This window comes from Aquarana catesbeiana, linkage group LG02 (genome assembly GCF_042186555.1).
Source record: "Aquarana catesbeiana isolate 2022-GZ linkage group LG02, ASM4218655v1, whole genome shotgun sequence".
NCBI classification, from domain to species: domain Eukaryota; kingdom Metazoa; phylum Chordata; class Amphibia; order Anura; family Ranidae; genus Aquarana; species Aquarana catesbeiana.
In genome coordinates this window covers 138,848,108-138,876,084 of record NC_133325.1, presented here as the reverse complement: position 1 = coordinate 138,876,084, position 27,977 = coordinate 138,848,108, and the positions used below count along the sequence as shown (strand labels likewise).

General features: G+C 42.5%; 1 protein-coding gene across 6 annotated transcripts in view; it reads left to right on the top strand.

The window, feature by feature from the left end:
• The window catches only part of LOC141127250 (keratin, type II cytoskeletal cochleal-like), a 478,789-nt gene extending 455,166 nt beyond the window's left edge, over nucleotides 1-23,623 (top strand). For 2 of the 6 annotated variants that reach the window (XM_073613528.1, XM_073613525.1), the window contains exon 10: nucleotides 22,879-23,623. In XM_073613528.1, the coding sequence (XP_073469629.1) occupies nucleotides 22,879-22,894 (16 nt within the window). In that variant the 3' untranslated portion in view covers nucleotides 22,895-23,623. The remainder of the gene's footprint in view (nucleotides 1-22,878) is intronic. The other 4 variants (XM_073613529.1, XM_073613521.1, XM_073613526.1 and 1 more) reach the window with 4 other exon arrangements.
• The last annotated feature ends 4,354 nt before the right edge of the window (nucleotides 23,624-27,977 follow it).

The window sequence follows — 27,977 nt, the reverse complement described above, 5'->3', positions numbered from 1 at the left end:
TTCACATCTAGTTTGGGGGATAGCAGCTTATATTTAAAAATTCCCAATAATTTTTGGCGTGAGGTTTATATATTTCTATAATGTATACAATAGTAACACAGGTTATACAAAAATGAATATAAAGACAAATTGTTGCCAAAAGTTATAAGGCAATATCTGATAATATGGTTAAAAATGGAGACCGAGCGTCATGTAATACGCTCCAGGTCTCGACTTGAGTTGCCGTCACATGACACAAAACTGGCCAATGGTGCAGGATCTTGGAAGTCACATTGTCAAACGTGATTGACGATGGGAGTGCACGGAGCCCAGTGATGTGTGTAATACGTGCGCATGCTCCACGAGGTTGAGCTGCGCATCGCCACGATCACAACAACAGGGCGGTGCGTGAACATCATGACTTCCTTCCATAGACTCGCCAATGAAATGTTGAATCCTGGCACCAAGATCACATGACGCCAGAGTCCCATAACACATAGGCTGACGTCTCCAAAGACAGAGCGCCGCCGTGATTAAGTTGTAGGGTCATGTGGTACCACCATTCAAAATAGTCACACGATGGACATAGCACACATCCACACTCCCCTCGTTGTGCACACAATCACATAACGCAGTCACATTACCTCACGTGACCATTCTCAGCTTACGGTACACACGCCCCCAATCTCACAAAGGGCATAGGGCTGCATCCGCCATGAAAAATGGAAGCTATCATAGGCCAATGTGTCATATCATGGCAACATAAACATAAAAAATTAAAAAAGGGTGGGTGACCACATCACAGCCAAGTCTCTAACTAGAGGGTGCATACTAGCACTTGCCAGCAGAGGGAGCCCGCGGGTCCACTGTAGCTACAAAGGTCAATGAATTAAACTAATGGTATAAACCAGGGGCGTTGCTAGGGGGTGGCTATTGGGGCTATAGCCCCGAATCTGAGGCCCATTGCCCCGAGTCTCTTGCCGCAGGGTCCCTGCCTAACCAGCAGGTTGCATGAGAGAGGCGGAGGAGAAGAGAGAAGCGAAATTACATCTCTCTCCGTCCGCTCCACATCAGCGCTCTTCACAGCTGTGCCTCTTCAATTTGGGAGCGAGGTGCGGCAAGCAGCAGAGAGATGACATCATCTCTCACTGCCCGCCACACATCAGCACTCTTCCGCCCTCACAGCACGGTGGAGTGGAGGTCACATGCTTCCTGTCATCGTGCAGTTCCACTTTGCAGCCAGACCCCCTTGCTTCAATGTTGGAGGTGAGGCGGGGACCAGCAAGATGACATGTCTCACTGCCCGCCCCGCATCACCGCTCTCCTGCTCCCACTAAATGGACCAGTGCTGTCAGCTTGCCACCAATGCACCATCAATGCACATTTGGTGGCACTGGCTGGCATGGCAAGTGACAATCCACATCAGTTGGCAAGTGACAACCCACATCTGGTGGCCGGTGACGTTGCAAGTGACAATCAGCAAATGGTGCCAGGAGACATGGCAAGTGACAATCTGCAAATGGTGGCAGGTGACGTGGCAAGTGACAATCTGCAAATGGTGGCAGGAGATGTGGCAATCTGCAAATGGTGCCAGGAGATGTGGCAAGTGACAATATGCAAATGGTGGCAGGTGATGTGGCAAGTGACAATCCACATCTGCTGCCAGGTGAAAGTGGCAAGTGACAATCCACACCTGGTGGCAGGCGACACGGCAAGTGACAATCCACATCTAGTGGCAGGTGACGGTGGCAAGTAACATGCTGCATCTGGTGACAGGCAACGGTGGCAAGTGACACGCTGCATCTGGTGACAGGCGACAGTGGCAAGTGACACGCTGCATCTGGTGACAGGCGACAGTGGAAAGTGACACGCTGCATCTGGTGACAGGCGACTGTGGCAAATGACACGCTACATCTGGTGGCAGGAGATGTGGCAAGTGACACGCCCAGGGCTCCCACTGATTCTGCAGTATGGCGAGTTGAACCACTTCATTATATATTAGAATGTAACAAGGTTGGTGACCGCTGCTATGGGCTCTAGCCCCAGATCTTTTGCAGACCTAGCAACGCCCCTGGTATAAACATTACCTGATGGCTAACCGAAAAATAGGTATCAAAAAACCAAGGATACAGATGAGGTACACAAATATTCTGGATAAAGACTGCTGCACGTGTGTGCCTCAATTAAACACATGAAGTAAAGTGTACACGAATCTAAATATTGTATTCATACACGAGTCCTGGTGAAAGTCCCAGGGATCCATATAGTTACACAATTTGTGTAGGGTTAATGCATGTATAGTAAGGGAAACTCAACATATATGGGAAAAAATAAAAAAATGATTATTAGTCCTCATGCACACGGACGTTTTTACAGCTGCTTTTTTGAGCTTTTTTTGCAGCTTAAAAAGACCTGTCTATGTTAGTCTATGGCTTCATGCCCACCTAGGCGTTTTTGAGCTGCAAGTGGCATAGGCGTTTTTAAGCTGTAAAAAAAACCCAGGACCAGTGGGTTCTGAGAGATGTTTTTCAGCTGTAAAAACGCTCTAACGCTGAAAAACGCTGAAAAGCGCTGAAAAACGCTAAAAAACGTCATTCACCAACGTTTTTCAACGTTTTTGATCCATTGAAAAAAAAACACTAAAAAAACGATAACGCGGAAAAACGCTAAAAAACGCTAAAAACCGCTATTGCAAAAACGCTGAAAAAAGTAAAAAAAAAATCACTGCAAAGATACTGGCGTTTTCATAACGTTATTTTAACAGCCTGTGTGCATGAGGGCTTAGGGACTGAGACACATACCAAACCAACTGATATCAGTCAAAGTAAGAAATGAGGAGGTGACAGAAGGAAACAGAAGGGGAAACTAAGTCAGGCCTGATTGATAAAGCATTTAAGGTCACAGTCCACATTCATGCCATGGGGCGAATAGCACTTGAGTTCATAAATCCAGAAAGTCTCCCGTAGGCATGAATCAGCCCCCGTAGGCATGAATCGCCTCTCCAGTGGGGGACAAATCGATCTATAATCTGGAACTGGGTGCCAGTTGGATCTTTCCCATGATGTTCCAGGTAGTGGCGGAAGACAGTGTGTTTAGGACATCCTTTTTTGATTTTGGCCAGATGTTCATTGACCCTGATGGAAGAATTTCTGATGGTCAGTCCTACATATTGTTTCTTACAAGGGCACATAATAAGATACACTATGAATCTAGTCACACAAGTGGTGAAATGCTTCATAGAGTATGTGTGCATAGTTACTGTGGACTGAAAGGTGTCAGTTTTATGTCTCCCTAAAGCATTATGTAGGCAGACATTACACTTTCTGCAGGGAAAGTAGCCTTTACATTCGGGAAAGAACGAGATCCTTTTGGGGGATCTATAGTATTGGGGGCAATGTCACTCCTGCTTTTTCTGGAAGAGAAGCTCCCAAAATGTTATCACGCTGGAGAACTTTCCAGTGTTTGCTGATGATCTTTTTGACCTCTTTCTACTGAGTGGAGAAGGATGTGAAAAAAGACTGTTTGGATTTGTCATCTCTGGCCGTCTTGGGTTTAATCTCCCGGAGGGTGGTTCTCTCAATCCTGGAGACCGCATCAATATCGGCATCCAGGTCTGAGGGCTTATAGCCCTTATCTAGAAATCTCTGTTGGAGGGTATGTGACTGGGAGAGAAAGTCACTTTCTTGTGTACAATTTCACCTAAGTCAAAGAAATTGGCCTCGGGGGACTGATCGAAGCCACTGATGGTGATGGCAACTGTCCACCGCAATGTATCCATTCCTGTCTGTAGGCTTGAAGAAAGTCCTAAGTTCCAGATGGTTGTTAATAGCTGTCATTTCTAGATTGAGGAAGTGTATGGTCGTAGTGCTGGCCTCATAATTTATTTTTTTTCTTAATCTTTATTTGATTTTATACAAACAGAGAAAACAAAACATACAAAATAGCTATTGGAAAAAAAAAGCGAGACCATAGTTCTTCTGATTCATCTTCCCCTACCTTAAACTAAAAACCTCCCACCTTCCTCCCTCCCCTCTCTTGCAGCTTCACACTAAAAGCACAAAACCTTCTCCCTTTTTCCCAAATCTTATCCTCTTTACACTTAGCGAGTGATCTCCTCAATATATCTCCATGTTTTTTTAAATGCCACTTCTCCCATGTATCCTTCTCTTCTTCTGGTTCCACTCCCCTATAGTCTAAACTCTCTATATTGTAGATTTCATTAACACATAAAATCCAATCTCAAATCTTGGGACATTCCTTTTCCTGCCATTTGTTTGGTATCAGGCTTACCAAATGCCACGTTCAGCAGAATCGGGGCAATTGATGTTTTATATTGTTTGACTGATTCTACTGTCCCATGGAAAAAACATGCCCACGGGTCTTCCGGGATCTCTCTTTCAGTAATTTCCTTTATCAGCTGTAAAATTCCCTTCCAGAATTCTTTAATGAAGGGGCAATCCCACCATATATAGGCCATTGTTCCTAAAGCCTTGCATCCTCTCCAACAGTCCGCGGATTTCTCTGGATGGAATTTACTAATCCTGTCTGGTGTCGCATACCATCTTGCTAAACATTTGTAGTTTGTCTCAATCCTCTTAGTATCTACTGAGGTACAGTGTACCAATTTCAACATTTTTTCTAAAGTGTGGTTGCTACATTGTGATCCTAATTCCATTTCCCGTTTCTTAATGTAAGGCGGCACCTCCAGTTCCTCTTTATTCATTTGTATTTTGTAAAGTCTCGAAATATTGTTTTTTGAATTTTCTCTCAAACACATTTGCTTCAACGGCCTATAATCTTCTTCACTTCTAATAGGCTTTGGGAGTTTTCCGACAAAATGAGTGAGCTGGATGTACCGCCAAGCATCAATCGTCATTAGTTCTGTGTCCATTCTTAATTCGTGATAAGTGTTTATTTTCAATACTTGAACACGCTCTCCCTTTTTCAATCCAATTCCCTAGAACTTCCCTCATCCCCGGTAGGGATGAGCTTCGTGTTCGAATCGAATGCATGTTCGATTCAAACATTGCCTGTTCGGTCGTTCACCAATTCCGAACGATATGGGCCGTTCGCGACAAATTCGAGTGGCGCATCACGGCCCATAATTTACTGCGGCATTGCAGTGCATTGCTGGCTGATAATTGGCCAAGCATGCACTATGACCCGCATGCTTGCCTAATCACAGCGCCGTCTGTACAGAGAGCCATAATTGGCCAAAGCTATGGTGGCTTTGGTCAATTATGGCTCAGGAGGTTTAGTACATGCCCCACACTATCAGTTAGCTGCACTTACAGTGTATTGTGTGTGTATATATATATATATATATATATATATATATATATATATATATATATATATACACACTGTATTTAGTTTAGCTAGATCCGTTCCTGTTATTCTCTTCCTACTGACAGGCAGGTGTTTTTACAGTATTTACAGCTATCTGAAGAAAATTGCTGGTGTACTTCTGATCCTATTAGTCCTATTAGCTACAGTATTTACAGTTAGTGTAGTGCGTCCTCTGCACAGTGTGCACCTAAAGCTACCTGAAGAAAATTAGTGTTCTTCTGATCCTATTAGTACAGTACCGCAGGCAGCTACAATATTTACAAATTAGTGTAGTTCGTCCTCTGTACGGTGTGCACCTAAAGCTACCTGAAGAAAATTAGTGGTGTTCTTCTGATCCTATTAGTACAGTACCGCGGGCAGCTGCAGTATTTAAAAGTTAGTGTAGTGCATCCTCTGCACAGTGTCCACCTAAAGCTACCTGAAGAAAATTAGTGGTGTTCTCCTGATCCTATTAATACCACAGGCAGGCAGCTACAGTATTTACAGTTAGTGCACTGTGTCCTCTGCACAGTCTGCACCTAAAGCTACCTGAAGAAAATTAGTGGTGTTCTTCTGATCCTATTAATACCACAGGCAGGCAGCTACAGTATTTACAGTTAGTGCACTGTGTCCTCTGCACAGTCTGCACCTAAAGCTACCTGAAGAATATTAGTGGTGTTCTTCTGATCCTATTAATACCACAGGCAGGCAGCTACAGTATTTACAGTTAGTGTAGTGCATCCTCTGCACAGTGTGCACCTAAAGCTACCTGAAGAAAATTAGTGGTGTTCTTCTGATCCTATTAGTACAGTACCACATGCAGCTGTAGTATTTACAAGTTAGTGTAGTGCATCCTCTGCACAGTGTGCACCTAAAGCTACCTGAAGAAAATTAGTGGTATTCTTCTGATCCTATTAATACCACAGGCAGGCAGCTACAGTATTTACAGTTAGTGCACTGTGTCCTCTGCACAGTCTGCACCTAAAGCTACCTGAAGAAAATTAGTGGTGTTCTTCTGATCCTATTAATACCACAGGCAGGCAGCTACAGTATTTACAGTTAGTGTAGTGTGTCCTCTACACAGTGTGCACCTAAAGCTACCTGGAGACAATTGCTGTTGTTCTGCTCCTATTAATACCACAGGCAGGCAGCTACAGTATTTACAGTTAGTGCACTGTGTCCTCTGCACAGTCTGCACCTAAAGCTACCTGAAGAAAATTAGTGGTGTTCTTCTGATCCTATTAATACCACAGGCAGGCAGCTACAGTATTTACAGTTAGTGTAGTGCGTCCTTTGCACAGTGTGCACTTAAAGCTACCTGGAGACAATTGCTGTTGTTCTGCTCCTATTAATACCACAGGCAGGCAGCTACAGTATTTACAGTTAGTGCACTGTGTCCTCTGCACAGTGTGCACCTAAAGCTACCTGAAGAAAATTAGTGATGTTCTTCTGATCCTATTAATACCACAGGCAGGTAGCTACAGTATTTACAGTTAGTGTAGTGCGTCCTCTGCACAGTGTGCACCTAAAGCTACCTGGAGACAATTGCTGTTGTTCTGCTCCTATTAATAAAACAGGCAGGCAGCTACAGTATTTACAGTTAGTGTAGTGCGTCCTCTGCACAGTGTGCAGCTAAAGCTACCTGAAGACAATTGCTGTTGTTCTGCTCCTATTCATACCACAGGCAGGCACTTACAGTATTTACAGTTAGTGTACTGCGTCCACTGCACAGTGTGCACCTAAAGCTACCTGAAGACAATTGCTGGTGTTCTCATACTAATAATACTACAGGCAGGCAGCTGCTAGCTGCAGTATCAGTATATATATACATCCCAGCTTTGTGCAGCTACATCTCACTGCAGGCCATTAGTATGTCTGGAAGGCCAACAAGGAGAGGCAGACAGTCACAAGCCAATAAAAGAGGGCAAGCAGGCTCTGTGTCTAGAGGAAACAGTGCTGGTCGTGGAGACGGTGCATTCTCATCAGCACGTGGCCGTGGGACACGCTTGACCTTTTTTTCGGCAGCTGGCCTCATTGAGCCGCAACATACGGAAGACTTGGTCGAGTGGATGACCAAGCCGTCCTCATCCTCCTCATCCTCTCTCACCCGGGCTCAGGGTACTTTGTCTGGCAAAGCAGCTGCCAATGTGGCCTCTTCCCTCGGCTCAATGGCATCAGTCACTCCTTCCCTAGCCCCACCATGTCCACCTGAGGAGTCCCCCGAACTGTTTGACCACAGTGTTGGGTACATGCTTCAGGAGGATGCCCAGCGTTTTGAAGACTCCGATGATGGTACCCAGCTAGAGGAAGGCAGTAACGTAAGCCCAGAGAGAGGGGGTGCCCAAGAAGGACAGCAATCTGGCAGTCATGTTCCCCCAGCTGCAGCATACTACCAGTATTGCTCCAGTGATGAGGAGGGGGGGATGATGAGGTCACTGACTCCATGTGGGTGCCTGATAGGAGAGAGGAGGAGGCACATCACCAACGAGGCAGGATGCCCTGCAGGGGCCAGCTTAAGGGCAGCACACCGACTGCATCACACCGCAGAGCTCCGCATGTGCAGGGCGCTGCTGTCTCTGCGCGTTATTCCAAAAGTTCTTTGGTGTGGGCCTTTTTTGAGACAAGTGCATCAGATCCCACCACTGCTAGTTGCAACATATGTCTCAAGCGTATCTCTCGTGGCCAAAACATCTCCCGCTTGGGCACCACATGCTTGACCAGACATATGTTGACCTGCCATGCAGTTCGTTGGCAAGCGTACCTAAAAGACCCACACCAAAGAACAAAGAGGACCTCTCCTTGCTCCTCATAAGCTGGGATCTCCAACCCCACTATACCTTCAGTCCTCTCTGAGACCTGCACTGAGGAGAATGAAGGTGTAGAATTAGGTGTGTCACAGCCAAGTACTTGGAGGCAATCTGCTATCAGTACACCGACGTCAGATTGTACCAGGCAAATTTCCCTGCCCCAGCTGCTGCACCGCCAAAAGAAGTTCACTCCCAGCCATCCACATGCCCAGCGGTTGAATGCTAGCTTGGCTAAATTGCTAGCACTTCAACTGCTGCCTTTTCAGTTGGTAGACTCTGCCCCTTTCCGCGAGTTTATGGAATGTGCGGTTCCTCAGTGGCAGGTTCCCAAACGCCACTTTTTCTCACGGAAGGTGATTCCGGCTCTCTACCAGTATGTGGAAGGCAATGTCTTGGCCTCGCTGGATAGGGCGGTAAGGTGCATATTACTGCTGACTCATGGTCCAGCAGGCATGGACAGGGACGTTACCTATCTTTCACCGTGCACTTGGTGACTTTTCTGGCAGCTGGGAAGGATGCAGGACAGGGTGCAGTAGTGTTGGAGGTTGTTCTGCCACCACGCCTCCAAAATACTACTAGCGGTGATTCTGCCACACCTCTCTCCTCCACACCCTCCTCTTCTTCTTCCTCCATGGCCTCTTCCTGTGCTGATTTGACTTCGGAACCAGCGGTGCTCCGTAGGTGTTCAAGGGGCTACGCAAGCACGCAGGCCAAAAGATGCCATGCAGCTGACTCGGTTAAATTGATGATAGGCAACTCCTATCCTCATATTGATTAGTGGTTCCAAATTAATAATAACTACTGCAGTAGGGAACAGACACAAAAGATATTCTCAGCATCTTTCCAAATAACTGTTCTGCTTTATTATGACGCAATTGAAGGTTTTTATGCACATGATTACATAGGTATCACATTAATATTACAATTGTACGTTTATGGTAACAAGGGGCGTTACATAGGCAGGCTAATTCTAATCAGGACTTGAAAGAATGTAAACATTTACTGAAAACATTATTAGTGCTGTGTGCACAGTGAGGGCAATGTGCAATACATACAAAAATAGAATACAATTATATACAGAACTTACAAATTTCCATTACAGTCTCACCTCTTTTGATCAATATTTTGATCACTAACCATACCTGCTATAACCTTTAACCTGGAACCTCCACACGCTTAGGTAGAGGTAGTCCTGGCCAAAGAGGCAAAAAACTCCATTGTGGAGAAAATAATAGCTGAGCAACTTTTTCATTACCAAATGACTTTTCATTGTGAAAAACAAATGATTGATAAGACATATTTACAGAGTACTGGCTGTACACTCCTGTGGCCAGAATGGCCTTCTAGCTGAATTGTGGACATGCTGACTTATCAGCATATGTAAACACAGACAATTCTACGTAAAATGGAAGACATACAAAAGACAAATATGACTTCAACATGGCTGAACTACTTTTCAAATATATATATATATATCTTACAATTAAAGTAATTGAATCAAAAAGTACCCTAGACTGTGATCACAAGAGGGAAACATCAAACACAGATTTCTTTAATTTAGTCATTTTTGCAGTGTCTGGTGTGGATCCAGGTGACTTTTCCTTCAAGTTTTGCAAAAACTGTACATGAAATAGAAGCTGTATTGAGTCTCCAAACATTTCCTTATATATAAATGTCTCTTAACAATCCAAAAGTCACCTGGCTTTAGTTTTAGATCCTTCCAAACTTTTGGGATCTGGAATTGGGGAGAAAACACATAAATGAGTTTGTCAAAAAACCTTAAAAGATCAGCAACATTCTCTGTGAGATCCGAATGGAGGACTTCAGCTGCTGAGACAAAATATAAGCAAGTAAGTAACACACTCCCAAACCAAATCCCATAGGGAGAGAGTCCAACGTCCCCCTTAGGGGCTTGATAAAATGTAAGAAAACATTCAGGCAAAAGTTTTCTAGTTTCTTACTCTACTTTGTCTGCTACGTTGTAGACAGTAAGGGGTGTAAAAATAAAACCTCAAAACTTCTAGTAAGGACTCTCGTATGAAAAATGATTTCCTCTGTTACTCTCTGTACTTTCTGCCCTCTGTACTTACAAACTACTTCTGATAACACTTTTTACTGTGGCCTTTGCAGTAGCATTTGCCACTGGACATCCAGAAAACATGTCCATACAGACAAAATGCATACTCGTAAGATCCTAACTTGGGCATCTGGATATATCTTTTTGTAATCTCTGGAAGGGATGTTCAGCTTTTGGTAACACCTTTGGTAACAGGTAAAACAAGAAGTGGTATGTTATAAAAACAACTGTGGAGAACCCTGACTCTATCCCATGCTCATTTACTAAGGCAGCCATAACTGCTTGTGACTGATGACACGGTCCATGTGTCAAGCTGGAGGGAAAAGAGTGGCTGGCAGACATAAATGATCACCTTTTCCAAAGTCCTGTTTCATAAGAAGTTGCCCCCTGTGGACCACTTGTTCTTCTCGTTCTGGGGTCCTTAAAGTTTAATTATTAATCCCAGCTATACTGGGCCAGAACTAGGGTGGAATCTGTGAGTTGCACAGACCCATCAAATGTCCGGGGCTGTAAATGCAGCATCCTTAGTCACCTGGTCTGCTTCCATGTGTGAAAGTTAATATGGCTACCTCAGCAAGAAGCTGGAAGGCTGAAAACAGCCAATCAAATTAACTTGGCCTGCTTTATTGGTTTACCTGCCGAAGTAAAAACAAACTTCTGGCCCTTCAAATGGAACCAAAAGCTCTCTATATCTCGACTATCTATATAAATATACACTCTTTTTATAGCTCACAGGCTTTGTAAAACATGGAGCTCTGCTTCTTGAGCTGGGGAAAAAGGATCCAATGACTTTGAATACAGAGTATCCTTCTGGGTGATAAACTGCATACTCAAATCTACAAAAACTGTAATATCTGGGTCTTCAGGGAGTGTGTCCTGCACTGGGCTCACAGAAACTGATTCCTACCTCATCAATTTAACACATGTGTCTTCCTTTGTCTCCAGCCTCCTCCAATAGAGGCAATAAGGTGGCTGGATTCAAATGTACACATTTTTCATTGTTAGATTTGTACATAAACAAACTCATATTTTAAACCTTTCATTAGACAAACATTTAGTTAGCTGTATATTTGCTGTGCAGAATGTCGGACCATTGACCAAAACAATATCTAACTTTGTCTAATAGCACCTTTGCATAAAAGCTACAGCTCTGATATATCGGGGTGAACCATTTATTACTGGGTCCAGCTTGCATAAATATATTACAATGGCTTGTTTTCTATCATGCTATTTGTGTAAGAACTCCAGTTTCATGTTTCAAAAGACAACTTTTTCTTGGCAATATTATAATAAATGATAACAATACCCTGCGGTCATGGAGAGATGTCCATAAAACCAAAATATTCTTCTGCTTATACCACTGCACTTACAAGGAAAAGGGGCAAATCAATTCACAATCCACACATTCTGCTTTGGATTTCAAAAATAAAAATAAATAAAAGGACCAAGAATCTGTATGATGGACCAGAAAGCATCAAAAACTATAAAACAACTGGCTGCAGGTGGCATCTATCCTAACAGGGTGTGTGGACGTGATGTGATGGGTCTCTTATATTTAAATTTTATTTATTATTACTCTTACATCATGGACCGCACATCAAGTTATTATCAAAAACCTTAAAATTTCATTTTTGTAGAAAAACTTCTTATGTATCCCATCCATCTTGGCTTTGTTAAATATTATGGCAGCTGTATTCCAAATAACAACCTCATCTTAATCTTTTTTTTCTCTCAGGGCTTATTCTATAAATGTAAAATTACAAAATTGTTATCTTAATCTAAACTAATCTCATTCATTACAAATTTCCCCATTAACCTGAATTTCATTTCCAACCAAAGGTTGCCTAAACCAGTTTCAATATATCTATATTATTAATAAAATTGTTAAACTCATATTAGAAGTTAATATTCATTATTACTTCATTTTACTTAATTTCCCTTTTTTAAATGCACTGTTTCCACTATCAAAGGATATTCAATTTGTGTAATACACGGTTAAATGTAACCTTCATTTTACCATGTTTGGAAAACAGATTCAAAATAATTGTGATCACATTGTTTATCATTAGATTCGTTAACCCGGCACATGTTTTGTCTAAAAAACTGGAATTGGCATGGTGTCCTTCCAGCTTATCACTGACCTCTCATCTCAGCCACATTTCTTTCATGAGAGCGCAAAGGAGGGGGTCACATCTGCGTACATGACACACACAAGCAATAGAACTAAAGGTCCCAGCATTCCCACACACATACACCAATATCTCTCTAAAATAGTTTACTTTTTCCCATTTGTACACAACACATGCATATCATTCTCTCACTTTCTTTTAACTCTCATTAATATTTCCCTGCATAAATTCTGCATTCCTTATTTTGTTCAGATATCTTTTATATCTAGCTTCTATGATCAGATGGGCAGTCAGAGTGCTCATCCCATCTTCCCTCTCTGACAACATATAAAGTATTCTGTTTTAATTCTCATTTCTCTGTTTCTGACTTTTACTAGTTGTAGTGCCTGGCCCCAAATTCATCCCACAACTTAACATGAAAATGTCCCTTTCTGTCTGTGTTAATGCCAGCCTTGATCCATCCTGCTCACATAGATAGCTGTTCCTCTAGCTGTTTACTCTGCATGATTCTTAGTCCCTGTGGACCTTGGTAACCCAGTTACCCATTGTGGATCCCTGTCCACTTTAACCATTTAATATAGGGGCTCAGTATAGGCGGAACCGCACCTTCAGTTCATATATAGCGCTCCTCTTGCGCTGGGCATTTTTGAGGGTCTCTCACCCTTCATTCCCTTACTTAATTCAATGCCCATAATGACTGGCCAGTCTTCTCTCTCTCTACTTGTGCCTATACCCTCTTGCCTCTAAACTACTTTATCTAGCAGATGTACTACATATACCTGTGAACAGCACTATTCTTCCCTTTCTTATCTATAACACTCCATAGGACAATAGACAGGGACAACATAACATATAACCACCAATAAATACAGTTCGATTAAGGGGAGTAAAATAGGTACCCTTTGTCCCGAAAATGCCTTACCGATCAAGGAAGTCTGATAACTCAAATGTAAGCAAAAGGCTTACCTCAGCCGGCTGATTATCAGAAATTCCCGGATCGTCTCAAGCTCCTCGTTTCGGATACTCAGGGTCACCTGGAATCCCCTCCTAAGGCAAAGCTCGCCATGCTGACTCGGTTAAATTGATGATAGGCAACTCATATAGGCAACTATCCTCATATTGATTAGTGGTTCCAAATTAATAATAACTACTGCAGTAGGGAACAGACACAAAAGATACACTCAGCAAGAACCAAATAACTGTTCTGCTTTATTATGACGCAATTGAAGGTTTTTATGCACATGATTACATAGGTATCACATTAATATTACAATTGTACATTTATGGTAACAAGGGGCGTTACATAGGCAGGCTAATTCTAATCAGGACTTGAAAGAATGTAAACATTTACTGAAAACATTATTAGTGCTGTGTGCACAGTGAGGGCAATGTGCAATACATACAAAAATAAAATATAATTATATACAGAACTTACAAATTTCCATTACACAGTGCTTGAGCTGGTGTGCTTGGGGGACAGGAGCCACACTGAGCAGAGATTCTGTCAGCTCTGCAGGGGCAGGTTCAGAGGTGGTTGATGCCATGCCAGCTTAAGGCAGGTATGGTGGTTTGCGAAAATGGCACCAACCTCCTCTCCGCACCAACCTCCTCTCCGCTGCACCACCAAGTTAAGGACGTGAGCCAAACAGGGCACATGGGTCAGTTGTCCATGTCAGAGGGCGGAGAGGAGGTTGGTGCCATTTTCACAAACCACCATACCTGCCTGAAGCTGGCGTGGCGTCAACCACTTCTGAACCTGCCCCTGCAGAGCTGACAGAATCTCTGCCCCAGTGTGGCTCCTGTCCCCCAAGCACACCAGCTCAAGCACCGCATGGCATCTTTTGGCCTGAGGCAGGCCAGCAAAGTCTGTGTATATTTTCCGCAGGTCATATAATGCCAGTGCTCGGCTGGCTGACCTCCAAAAGGAATTTAACCTGCCCAAGAACCGCCTAATCTTTGACATGCCCACCAGGTGAAACCCAACATTGGCCATGCTGCAGCGGCTGCACACACAGCAGAGGGCCATCAATGAGTACCTGTGCGACTATGGCACCAGGACAGGGTCAGGGGAGCTTGTTTTTTTTTCCCCACGCCAGTGGGCCATGATCAGGGATGCATGCACTGTCCTGTCACCATTTAAGGAGGCCATGAGGATGGTGACAGTGCATGCATCAGTGACACTGTCCCCCTTGTCGACTCGATCGACTGACCTTCATAAAAACTAATTCAGTCTTGAATCACCACCAGATACCAAGCACCTGATGCTGATGTAACCAAATAAATTTTTTTGAAATGTCAGATCCCTTCAAGACTGCCTATGCTGATGCTGAGTGACTATCCTGTTATGCTTTGTGACTATCATCTTCCTCCACAACGATCATGCTGATAGCTTTTAAGAATATTTTTGTTTCTGGGCACCGCCACCAGTGGCTAAGGCCCAATTTTTCAGCCCCTGTTTAATAGGGGCATGTAATTACAATTTTTGATGCAATTCTTTACAGCAGGGCTCGTTCCTGCGCTCCAACTAGAGTATCTGTGAGGGGTTGCAGTGTTGTGGCACCAGCACCAGTGCCTAAGATCCAATTTTTCTGTCCCTGTTCAACAGGGACATGTAATTACAACTCTTGATCTAATATTTCACAGCAGGGCCCGTTCCAGCGCCCACCAAGAGTAACTGTGAGGACTTACAGTGTTGTGGCACCAGCACCACCACCACCACCAAAGGCCCAATTTTTCTGCTCCTGTTCAACAGGTGCATGTAATTACAATTCTTGATCTAATATTTCACAGCAGGGCCTGTTCCAGCGCCCAACAAGAGTAAATGTGAGGACTTACAGTGTTATGGCACCAGCTCCACCACCACCACCAAAGGCCCAATTTTTCTGCCCCTGTTCAACAGGTGCATGTAATTACAATTCTTGATCTAATATTTTACAGCAGGGCCCATTCCAGCTCCCACCAAGAGTAACTGTGAGGACTTACAGTGTTGTGGTACCAGCACCACCACCATCACCAAAGGCCCATTTTTCTACCCCTGTTCAACAGGGGCATGTAATTACAATTCTTAATCTAATATTTCACAGCAGGGCCCTGTGAGGGCTTACGGTGTTGTGGCAACACCAACACCTAAGGCTACAATTTCTGCAGAGTATATAGGGCAGGCCCCTACTTTCAAACATCCAATTTACAAATGACTCCTACTTGCAAACGGAAGGAGACAACAGGAAGTGAGATGAAATCTACCCCTAGGAAGGGAAATTCTCTCCTGTAGGAGTTAATATGGGAAAAACGTTTCTCCTTTCCACTGATGCTTTATCACTAATCCTTGTTTCACTAAAAACCCCAAATTTTCTAAAAACATTTGTCATTGTGACAGAAAGTGAGGTGAAATCTTCTGAAGAGGAGCATAGACAGCAAAACAAATGTCACAGGGGTGATAACCCTTCCCTATGTTTTCCAAAAAGCTTAAAAATAGATTTTTTGGCTGGAGCTACACTTTAAAAATGTACCAGTTCAAAATTACAAACAGATTCTACTTAACAACAAACCTACAGTCCCTGTCTTCTTTGCACCGCCTGTATACTGCTGTTCAGAATATATAGGGCCTGGGGGCCCCACGCCTTTCCTTTTTTTAATTTGGGTGCTGGGTTCCCCTTAATATCCCAAATAGACCCAAAGGGCCTGGTAATGGACTGGGTGGGGGGTACCTATGCTGTTTGTCTCACTGATTTTCATCCTTATTGTCGGGACCCGACATTACATTAAAGCAGTTTTACATGACTTTTATTCCTTTAAAAATGTCATTTTGTGCAGGGACTGTTCTAAGCACGGGAAGCACGCACCACTTTACAGGCATACTATACAGGTATAATATTACGATATTTAAAGGAATATTTCACTTTTTTTTTTCACTTTAAGCATCATTAAAATCACTGCTCCCGAAAAAACGGCCGTTTTTAAAACTTTTTTTTGCATTAATACACGTCCCCTGGGGCAGGACTCTTTTTAGGACAATACCATGCAAATTAGCCTTTAAAGTTAACACTTTTGATTTTGAACGTTCTAGTCCCATAGACTTCAATGGGGTTCTAACGTTCGTGCAAATTTTTGGTCCGTTCGCAGGTTCTGGTGCGAACCGAACTGGGGGGTGTTCGGCTCATCCCTAGTAACTTTGCACACATACTCTATGAAGCATTTCACCACTTGTGTGAAGGATGTCCTAAACACACTGTCTCCCACCACTATCTGGAACATCATGGGAAAGATCTAACTGGCACCCAGTTCCAGATTATAGATCAATTTGTCCCCCACTGGAGAGGCGATTCATGCCTACGGGGGGTGTCTCAACTTGAGACTTTGTAGATTTATGAACTCAAGTACTATTAGCTCCATGGCATGAATGTGGACTGGGACCTTAACTGCTTAATCAATCAGGCCTAATTTAGTTTCCCCTTCTGTTTCCTTCTATCACCTCCTCATTTCTTACTTTTAACTGATATCAGTTAGTTTTGTATGTGTCTCAGTCCCAAATTATCATTTTTTTCTTTTTTCCCATATATGTTGAGTTTCACTTACTATACATGCATTAACCCTACACAATATTTATTGTGTAACTATATGGATCCCTGGGACTTTCACCAGGACTCGTGTATGAATACAATATTTAGATTCGTGTACACTTTACTTCATGTGTTTAATTGAGGCACACACATGCAGCAGTCTTTATCCAGAATATTTGTATACCTCATCTGTATCCTTGGTTTTTTGATACTTATTTTTCGGTTAGCCATCACGTAATGTTTATACCATTATTTTAATTCATTGCCCTTTGTAGCTACAGTGGACCCGTGGGCTCCCCCTGCTGGCGAGTGCTAGTATGCACCCTCTAATTAGAGACCTGGCTGTGATGTGGTCACCCACCCTTTTTTAATTTTTTATGTTTATGTTGCCATGATATAACACGGCCTATGATAGCTTCCATTTTTCATGGCGGAGGACTGGTGACGTGTGCGATAAAGCCGTGATGCAGCCCTATGCCCTTTGGGAGATTGGGGGAGCGTGTACCGTAAGCTGAGAATGGTCACGTAACGTAATGTGACTGCGTCATGTGATTGTGTGCACAATGAGGGGAGCGTGGATGTGTGCTACGTCCATCGTGGTCATCATGTGACTATTTTGAATGGTGGTACCACGTGACCCTACAACTTAATCACGGCAGCGCTCTGTTTTTGGAGACATTAGCCTATGTGTTATGGGACTCTGGCGTCACGTGATCTTGGTGCCAGGATTCGCCGTTTCATTGGCGAGTCTGTGGAAGGAAGTGATGATGTTCATGCACCTCCCTGTTGTTGTGATCGTGGCGATGCGCGGCTCAACCCCATTGAGCACATGCACGTATTACGCACATCACTGACTTCTGAGATCCTGCACCATTGGCCAGTTTTGTGTCATGTGACGGCAACTCAAGTCGAGGCCTGGAGCGCATTACATGACGCTCGGTCTCCATTTTTAACCATGCTATCAGATATTGCCTTATAACTTTTGGCAACAATTTGTCTTTATATTAATTTTTGTATAACCTGTGTTACTATTGGATACATTATGTCTGCTATACTCTTGCAGTTAGGAATGAGTTCTATCTACAGAGCGTGTTAAAATGTACTTTATTCATTCATACATATTAGTACTACTACTTCTCAGAGTGTCTCTGGATAGCCATGTGCATCTGCGTGGACCTGGCACATGTTGCCGTTGAGATATCGTATCATTCACCAAACTTTTTAGACACACCACGTATATATCCAGCCATATAAGTAACTTAAATCAGTCTCCAGGAATTGATCCCTGATGTGTCAAAACATATGTAAAAATGTTAAAAGCTGTACCTTTTATCATCAGACATCAGTCCTTGAGCAGCAGTCCAATGACTGTGCCTAGGTTGAGAAGAGAATGCTTGAAGAATGATATCACTCTATTGCAGGCAGGAAGAAGCATTTCTTTAGTCTCCTCTCCCCCAGGGATCAATACTTGATATAACCTGATCCCAAACCATAAAAACTAAAGTGTAAGCAGGGCGGATGCCAGCATAAGCCTCCTTTGGCAGCTACTTTAGGGTGCCAGGATAGGGAGGATGGTAAAACTAAATCCCCATTCACTTTCTGGGGATTTTTAAAACTGTCTTCCATTCCCTAGCGCTACGTCTTACCAAGCACAGCATGGAAGTTTTAGTTTGCCTCACCTACCAGTTGCCCATAGCCAGTGAGGGGAATCAGGTAATGCATAATCCTGCCCCCTCGATACACGCTGCTAATTAGTCGTTTAAATTAGACGTGGTGTATCTGGACTTTGCAAAAGCATTTGACAGTTCTCCATAAACCTTTATTGTACAAAGTAAGGTCCGTTGGCATGGACCATAGGGTGAGTACATGAATTGAAAACTGTCTACAAGGGCGAGTTCAGAGGGTGGTGATAAATGGGAAGTAATCGGAATGGTCAGGGGTGGTTAGTGGGGTCCCCCAGGGTTCTGTGCTGGGACCAATCCTATTTAATTTGTTCATAAACAACCTGGAGGATGGGGTAAACAGTTCAATCTCTGTATTTGCAGACGATACTAAGCTAAGCAGGGCAATAACTTCTCCGCAGTGTGTGGAAACCTTGCAAGAAGATCTGAACAAATTAATGGGGTGGGCAACTACATGGTAAATGAGGTTTAATGTAGAAAAATGTAAAATAATGCAAAATTATGAATGCAATCTATACACTGGGGGGAGAACCTCTGGGGGAATCTAGGATGGAAAAGGACCTGGGGGTCCTAGTAGATGATAGGCTCGGCAATGCCATGCAATGCCAAGCTGCTGCTAACAAAGCAAACAGAATATTGGCATGCATAAAAAAGGGGTCCAACTCCAGAGATAAAATGATAATTCTCCCGCTCTACAAGACTCTGGTCCGGCCACACCTGGAGTATGCTGTCCAGTTCTGGGCACCAGTCCTCAGGAAGGATGTGCTGGAAATAGAGCGAGTACAAAGAAGGGCAACAAAGCTAATAGAGGGTCAAGAGTAACATTAGTTATTAAGAAAGGTTGCGAGCACTGAACTTATTCTCTCTGGAGAAAAGATGCTTGAGAGGGGATATGATTTCAATTTACAAATACCGTACTGTAATAGGGATAAAACTTTTTCGCGGAAGGGAGTTTAATAAGACACATGGGCACTCACTAAAATTAGAAGAAAAGAGGTTTAACCTTAAAGTGCATAGAGGGTTCTTTACTGTAAGAGCGGCAAGGATGTGGAATTCCCTTCCACAGGTGGTAGTCTCAGCGGGGGGCATCGATAGTTTAAAAAACTATTAGATAAGCACCTGAACGACCGCAACATACAGGGATATACAATGTAATACTGACTTATAATCACACATATAGGTTGGACTTGATGGACTTGTGTCTTTTTTCAACCTCACCTACTATGTAACTAAAGCATTTCTAAAGGTAATTTTTTTTAATTAAAATTAACAATTACCTGTTCTGTGCAATTATTTTGGGTTCCCCGCTGGCGATCTTGTCTCCTCCTCTTATTGGTGTGTCCCCATAGCAAGCTACTTGCTATAACAGCGAACCTGCGCACTCGATCCTGAACTGGGCTGTGAGTGCTTATTGACACACACACACAGGGCAGATCAGCCCTGCCCCCTGCTCTATTCTCAGAGGATTTACAGCAGGAGCCAAAGCTTCTGCTGCTGCCTCTGTTAGCAGAGAGAGAAAAGAGCTGCTGCAGACATGTACAGAACTGATTGAGTTAGGAGATAGGTAAGTATAAAGGGAGGTAAGGGAGCGATACAAACATTGCAACATTTTTTACCTTAATGAAGGGAATGCATTATAATTAAAAAAATAGCTTTGTTATATAATAACCCCGTAGCAAAAATTAAGATCAATGATATATACTCAGATCAAATTACTATACAAAATGGGACCAGACAAGGTTGACCTTTGTCACTCCTTTTATTAATTTTAACTTTGAAACTATTAACCACTTGCCGACCGCCTCATGCCGATATACGCCGGCAAAGTGGTTTTGTTCCCGCAAATCGCCACATGGGTACATCTGTACCTTTAAGGGCGATAGCGGGCGCCAGAGGGGTGTGCGCATACCCTTCTGCACTGTGGGGTACCCGATGCGCGTGGCCAGTGGGCATGAACACCACCAGCCACGCGAGATCGCATGCACGAGAGCAGCAGAGCAGCAGTTTACACACACAAAACCCTGTTCTGTCAGGAGAGAAGAGACGTATTGTTTGTTCCTACTAAGTAGTCCTATCCTTTCACAGTTAGAACACACCCAGGGAACATACATTTAACGCCTTGATCGCTCCCTAGTGTTAACCCCTTCCCTGCCAGTGACACTTACACAGTAATCAGTGCATTTTTATAGCATTGATCTCTGTATCAATGTCAATGGTCCCAAATTTGTGTCAAAAGTGTCTGATCTGTCCGCCGCAATGTTGCAGTACCGCTAAAATTCGCAGATCATTGCCATTATTAGTAAAAAAATAATAAAAATGCCATAGTTTGTAGACGCAATAACTTTTGCGCAAACCAATCAATATACGCTTATTGTGATTTTTTTTTTTTTTTTACCAAAAATATGTAGAAGAATATATATTGGCCTAAACTGAGGAAGAAACTTGTTTTTTAAAAATATTTTTGAGGATATTTATTATAGCAAAAAGTTAAAAAATATTGTTTTTTTTTTTTCCAAAATTGACGCTCTTTTTTTGTTTATAGCACAGAAAATAAAAAAACTCAGAGGCCAATGACAGCTGATCACGTAATGTAAACAGAAGATCGTAATCCTTTTCTTTTCCCTCAGCTGAAAGCCTGAGGGGAAAAAAAAGTTGATCACCAGCTTCTGTCAGAGGGACATCGGTCCCTCACACAGAGACACGGCTGCCTCATCTGTGCCCATGAGTGCCACCTGCCAGTGCCCACAGTGCCACCTACCTTTGCCCAACAGTGTTACCTATCAATGCCCACCAGTGCTGCCAATCAATGCTCATCAGTGCCACCGATCAGTGCTGCCTATCAGTGTCACCTATCAGTGCCCATCGGTGCCAACCATCAGTGCAGCCCATCAGTGCAGCCTCATCAGCGCACATCAATGAAGGAGAAAAATATCCTGTTTTCAACATTTTATAACAAACTATGAAACATTTTTTTTTTTTAAGTAGTAGCCTTAATACCTTTACACTGGAGAACAATCCCTCCATAAAAGATTGGTTATTAAAAATAAAACTAATATATGAAATGGAAGAAACTATCGCAATTAAAAAGAATCCACCTCACAACTTCATAAAATGTGGGAACCTTGGTATCTTTTTACTCTTTCTGTGGATTATAACACCTTACCTATCTGAGGATTCTATCCCAAGGTCAACGTGATATAATAGATACTATTCTACCCTATGTCATGGTGTGTTCTTAATATATACCCATCTTTCAGAAAAATCATCTCTATCCTTTACAACTAACGCTTACTTTTCCCTTACTTATATATATATATAAAATTCAAATTAGCTAACAAAATGTTACACATTCTCAAATGACAAAAGTATATTACATTTTTTTTTATATATATCTAACCCATAACGCTATTGTTACATTTTGCTACAAGATATATCTACACATTCTGTTTATTGTTTAAATATATATTTTCATTCATGCACCTTAACTTTTACTACTACTCAAGATTATTTGTTAAAGTTTAAATTTGTTGTACAACCTTATTTTATTTTTCTACAATAAATCTCTTTTGAGAAAAAAACAACAACTATACAGATCAGACCAGAATGAGGAACAAATGAGGAGGAAAGAGGGACAGAGGGACTTTGTTCCAAATCAGGGACAGTCCCTCAAAATCAGGGACAGTTGGGAGCTATGCACTATGCTGTACATTTGTTCTTGATACAGTAAGGTGTCCCTCCTAACTATGCATGCATTCCATACAGTATCTTGGTCCCTATTGATTATTTTGTCTTAATACCTTCAATGTTCCAAACATCTGAGACCATTTATTTGAAGGCATGTTAAAAATAGGCATGTGATTTTGTATGTGGTTAAAAATGCGCATGGTAAGTTGGGTGTCAGTTTGAAAACCTGGTTACTTTGTTGTATCATGTACAGCTCAGAACTTCAGTCTAGGAAGTAGATTCTTAACATATATGATGTCTGAACAAAGATTGTGCTATGCCAACATTTTGGGAGAAAGAAAAATGATGAGGTGGAATACTGTAATTTAAGTAGTAAATACCAGCAAGGACTGCAATTTTGCATTAATTATAATGTAACTCTGCCATAAATAAAATAAAACATATTAATCCATTTAAAGCAAAATAATAATAAACATACATTGCTATATATGGTTCAACATACATTTTGATATTTTATTTAGGATTGACTTCAGATTGCAATATGAATATCTTTAAGTAAATACACTAATCTAAATTTTTGATAGTAGTAATTTCTAGAAACAATGCCTTTACTTTGTGTTTTTTTTTCCTTAGCTATTCAGCACTCTAGCCATGGCAGAAAACACTATTCAGGAGAAATAGGGGGCAGCATCAGTTTCGTAATGGAAATTTCTTAATGGTATACTCATAAATAAAGTAAAGGCCAAGTCAAGTCAATGGGAATCCAAAAGCAGCTTCAAGCAGGTTGATGTCGTTTAGAAGGAGATCAAAAGCAAGTTCAAGAAGGAGTTCAACTGCAGATCAAATGTATCTGTCAATGTATTCTGAGAGATCTCAGAAATACCTTAAAGTTAACTAAAGGCTGTTTTATTTAGCTTTGGATAGAGTAGAAAGGGATTATAACATCTATCGGATTTTTATTGCTGTCTGTGCCCCTGTTACGGAGATTCCCCCTCTCTATATGTCATTTTTACCATTGTTATTGAAAGTGAAAAAAAATGTTTGGGTTTAGCCAGGTAAGTGATTGGAAATCTTCAAATGGGGACACTAGATCTGGTGACCCTGGTGACAGCCAGGGATTCTTTCACTTTGAGTGGAATTCCTCTCACTACCCAATAGGACACAGATGACAAAAAAAACTGACATGGGTTATAACCCTGTCTTACACTATCCAAAAAAACATTTTGCCTTTAGTTCTGCTTTAAGCTGATGTAAAATGCAAGCAGAAGGCACATGAAAGCAAGCTGCATATGTGCCCATTGATATATGTACAAAGCCAGTTGACACGGGCCCTAATACTGTTACATAGTTACATAGTTGTTAAGGTTGAATAAAGACTCCAGTCCATCCTGTGTGAGTGTATGTGTGTGTATGTATTTATGTCTCTACCATTTTCCACATCCCTGTATATTACATTCACTAAGATACCCATCTAAAACTTTTTTGAAATTATTGACACTCCGCGCTGACACCACCAATTGCAGAAGGCAGTTCCAAATCCCTAATGCTCTAACAGTAAAGAACACCATACATAGTTTAAGGTTAAACTGCTTCTCATTCAACTTCATTGGGTGGCTACCTGTCTTCTTAAACGACCTGAGACTGAATAGTTTTCTCCCTAAGCTAAAATCACTATTTAGATAATTGTATATCACTATTATATGCCCTCTTAAAGTGGAGTTTCACCCACATTTTTCACTCCTCACCATGAAGAACTAATGTGCATTCTTAAAATGAATTGGCAATTTATTATTTGTTCACTTACATGATTTAAGCCCATTTCTAATTTCACTTCCTTCTTTAGGAACGTAATTTCCGGTTTTACATTGGCTCCTGGGACATCTTGGTCATCTTGGCATGGCTCTGCTCCCATAACATTTAACATTGGCGTCTATGGAAAATCTTGGTCAGCTTGGCGTGGCAAGCTGACCAAGATTGCACCGCACTATACATGCATGAGATCGGCATGTGAATGCTGGCTAGCCAGCAAGCACGGAATCCAGGAAGAACACTGGGGCTTCAGATGCCCACACTGGAGATGGCCGCGCTGTGCAGGAACTTTACAAAGTAAGAAAACAATGCTGCACAAAAAGAAACCTGGGCATAGTTTACAGCATACCTTTGTCACATTGCACGTGGAATGAGTATTCTAGGGGTATTTTTATCTTAAAAGTCATATTTCGTCGGGAACTCTGCTTTAAGTGTCTCTTCTCCAAGGAGAATAGGTTTAATGTTTGTAGTCATTTCTCATAACTGAGGTCCTCCAGTCCCCTTATTAGTTTTACTGCCCTTCTCTGGACTGACTCCAGTTCAAGCACATTCTTCCTGAGGACTGGAGACCAGATCTGCACAGCATACTCTGGATGTGGCTGAACCAGGGTTTTGTAAAGTGATATAATTAGTTTTATCTCTTGAGTAAATACCCTTTTAATACATGCTTATATTCTGATAGCCTTGCATGCTATTGCTGAGCCTGTGATCTACTAGGATCCCCAGATCCATTTCCATCCTCGATTTCCCCAGAGGTTCTCCAACAGCAAGTAACTTGCATTCATATTTTTAGCCCCCAGGTGCATTTACATTTATTAATATTAAACCTCATTTGCCATGCAGCTGCCCACCCCTTTATTTTATGGAGAGTTTCATGTAAAGTTGCTATATTTTGATGTGAGGTTATTACTCTGTTTAGCGTTGTATCATCAGCCACACTGAGATTAATCTATTTATTCCAATTCTATATCATTTATGTACAAGTTAAACAGAATTGGTCCCAGTTCAGAGCCCTGGGGCACTCACCCTGCTCACAACTTCAGACCAGAGAGTTTATCAGAGGATATATTATTTATCACCACCCTTTGGATGCACTCCTGTAACCAGTTTTCTATTTAGGTACACACATTATTGTCAATGCCAACAGACCTCAGATTGTAAATTAAGCATTTATGGGGTGCTGTATCCAGTGGCGGCCCTTCCATTAGGTGAGCCCCGGCGCCGCCCCCTCTCTCTAGGCCACCCCCTGTATGGTAATGGATAGATTCATACATAGCATGAATTCATTCACTCCTATTCATGCTTCCAGCCCCTTTCGGGTCACCGGGTGCATGAATTACAGCAGCAGGGTATTTTTTTTAAGCACCTGATTAGAGCCAGAGGCTCTAATAGGCTTCAAAATAGGATGGGCTTGGGTCGTAGAGCATGCGACCTGGAGCCCACCCAGGTGTGTTACAACAGCGAATTAATATTTGCGGTCAAAACACTGATCCTCAATCCGGCCAATCAGAAGCAGGTGTGGGACCCGTTTTCCAATTGGCCGAAAAGAGAAGACTCCTGATTGGCTGCCGAGTAGGGAGGAAACGGAAGCCGCCGCTGTGGAGACCAGGAGAATGGGAAGCCACCGGTGATGGAGAGCAGGAGAACGGGAGATCGCCACCGAGCAGGGGGAAGTCGCCAGTGATGGACAGACAGACAGACCTACAATTCCTTTATTAAAAATGTTTTCTTCTCCCCCCCGATTCTTCCTCCATCTTCCTCCGGTCTTCCTTCGGTCTTCTCCTTCTTCCTCAGGCTTCTTCTTCCCCCGCTTCGTCCACCGTTCTTCTTACTTCCCTGCTGCTGTCGCCACTCCCGCTGGAGTTAAAAAAACCGAACCTCATCCGATGCTGCGATGGGGCGAATTACATCATTCCGAGACCCCGCCCCTTGTGACTTCACCGTCCAAGGCATGATGGGTCAGTGATGTCACAAGAGGGTGAGGTCTCCAACTGATGCTATCTGGTTGCCACGCCCCCTAGTTATATATGAATCGTGCGCTATGGAAGTGGACAGATCGGCTGGCCACAGTGTCGGAGGAGGGTCGCTATTTTCATGTTCAGTGGGTCGTGGCGGGAGCGGCTGTGGAGAAAGACCGGAGGACGAAGCGGGGGAAAAAGAAGCCGGAGGAAGATGGAGAAAACCGGAGGGAGATGGAGGAAGAAACGGGGAAAAAGAATCCAGAGGAAGATGGAGAAGACCAGAGGAAGAAGCGGAGGCCAGGATATGGGGGCCCCCTTGTTAAAGGGGGCTTCCAGATTCCAATAAGCCCCCTGTCCACAGACCCCCACAACCACCGGGCAAGGGTTGTGGGGATGAGGCCCTTGTCCCCATCAACATGGGGACAAGGTGTTTTGGGGGGACCCCAAAGCACCCTCCCCATGTTGAGGGCATGTGGCCTGGTATGGTTCAGGAGGGAGGGGGGCTGCTCTCTCTTTGTATCGGGGTTCAGTAACGCTATGGGCTTATAATTATAACAGTTTTATCCTTTCCCACTTTGGGTATTATTGTAATATGCGCTAGTAATGACTCTCGTCTTATTTCTTGGTTTTCCCCTATTTTGTTCAAGTGGTCGCACAATTTTGGAATTAATTGGTTTTGAAATTTTTTGCAATATTTAATCATAAACCCATCAGGTCCTGGGCTTTTCCCTATAGGTGTTTCTTTCAATGCCTTTTTAATTTCATCCCGTGTGATTGGTTCTTCTAGCTCTATCAATCGTTCTGCTTGAATTTTTGGTAGTTTGGCATCTGTTAGATATTCTTGTATTTTTGTTTTTCTTATTTCTTTTTCCTTTTGTGTCTCTTCATTTCTGATAGAATACAATGCACTATAGTACTGTATGTTTGAAAGGCCTTTGCAATATTAGTTACTTTATAGACCATTTCCCCTCTCTTGTTTTTAATCTTTTCTATATAATTTAAAGACTTCTTATTTCTTAGGATTTTTGCAAGGTTTTTCCCAGGTTTATTTACCCATTTATATCTCTCCTGTATCACTCTATTAAACTCCTTTCTTGTTTCCTGTTCCATCAGATCTTTTAGTTGATCTCTTTTTATAATTAAAGTCTGATGGATTTTGACTTCTGCCTGCTTTTTGTGCTTTTGGTCTGTGTAGTTTCGGGGAGACCCCTTATTCTCAGGCTTTTTCTTCTGTTTCTGTTTTCTTGATCTTCCAATCTGTATGCCTGCTCTTGTTGTTCTATCTTTAAAGCTTTTATTTCCCCTTTTAGATCTTTTATTGTATTTGTGTGGCAGTCCACTTTTTTTTTCCACTTCCTCTACTCTTGTAAGTAGGTAACCCAAGTCCTTATGAATTATTGCCATCTCTGTTTTCAGAGAGTTCTCCAAAGCTGCGAACATGGTTGCCATGATTGATTCTGTTGGTAATTGAGCCTTTATCTGTTGTTCCTCGGCTCTCTCTGTCACCAGCTATAATTCGCAGTCCTGTTCCATTATAGGTTCAGATAGTGTACTTATTTCTTATAATGTTTTATTTTCCCCCTTCTTTTCTTTTTTTTCCTTTGTTTCATTTTGACGCCCCTTGGTACTTTGTTGTTTTTCTGTTGTTTGCTTGCCTCCACTCCCCCCTTGGATCACATATTTACTCATAGGACCGGGACCAAGGCTCAAGCTCTGCCATGGTGATTCTGCCACTGCTCCCCCCTTCTTGATTTCCCCCTCATGTTTCCCCTCTGTTATCTACTACCTCCACAATATGAAAGAAATATGAAAGAGAGAAACACCCCCCCCCCAAAAAAAAGGAAATGCGAAGGTGTAGCAATAGTAATTTTAGGTAAAATGGAATGATGTCTAGTCTCCAAGTAATTTATGACATATATGTAAACAGTGTTAAAAAAAAAAAAAGAAAGGATATACCAAAAA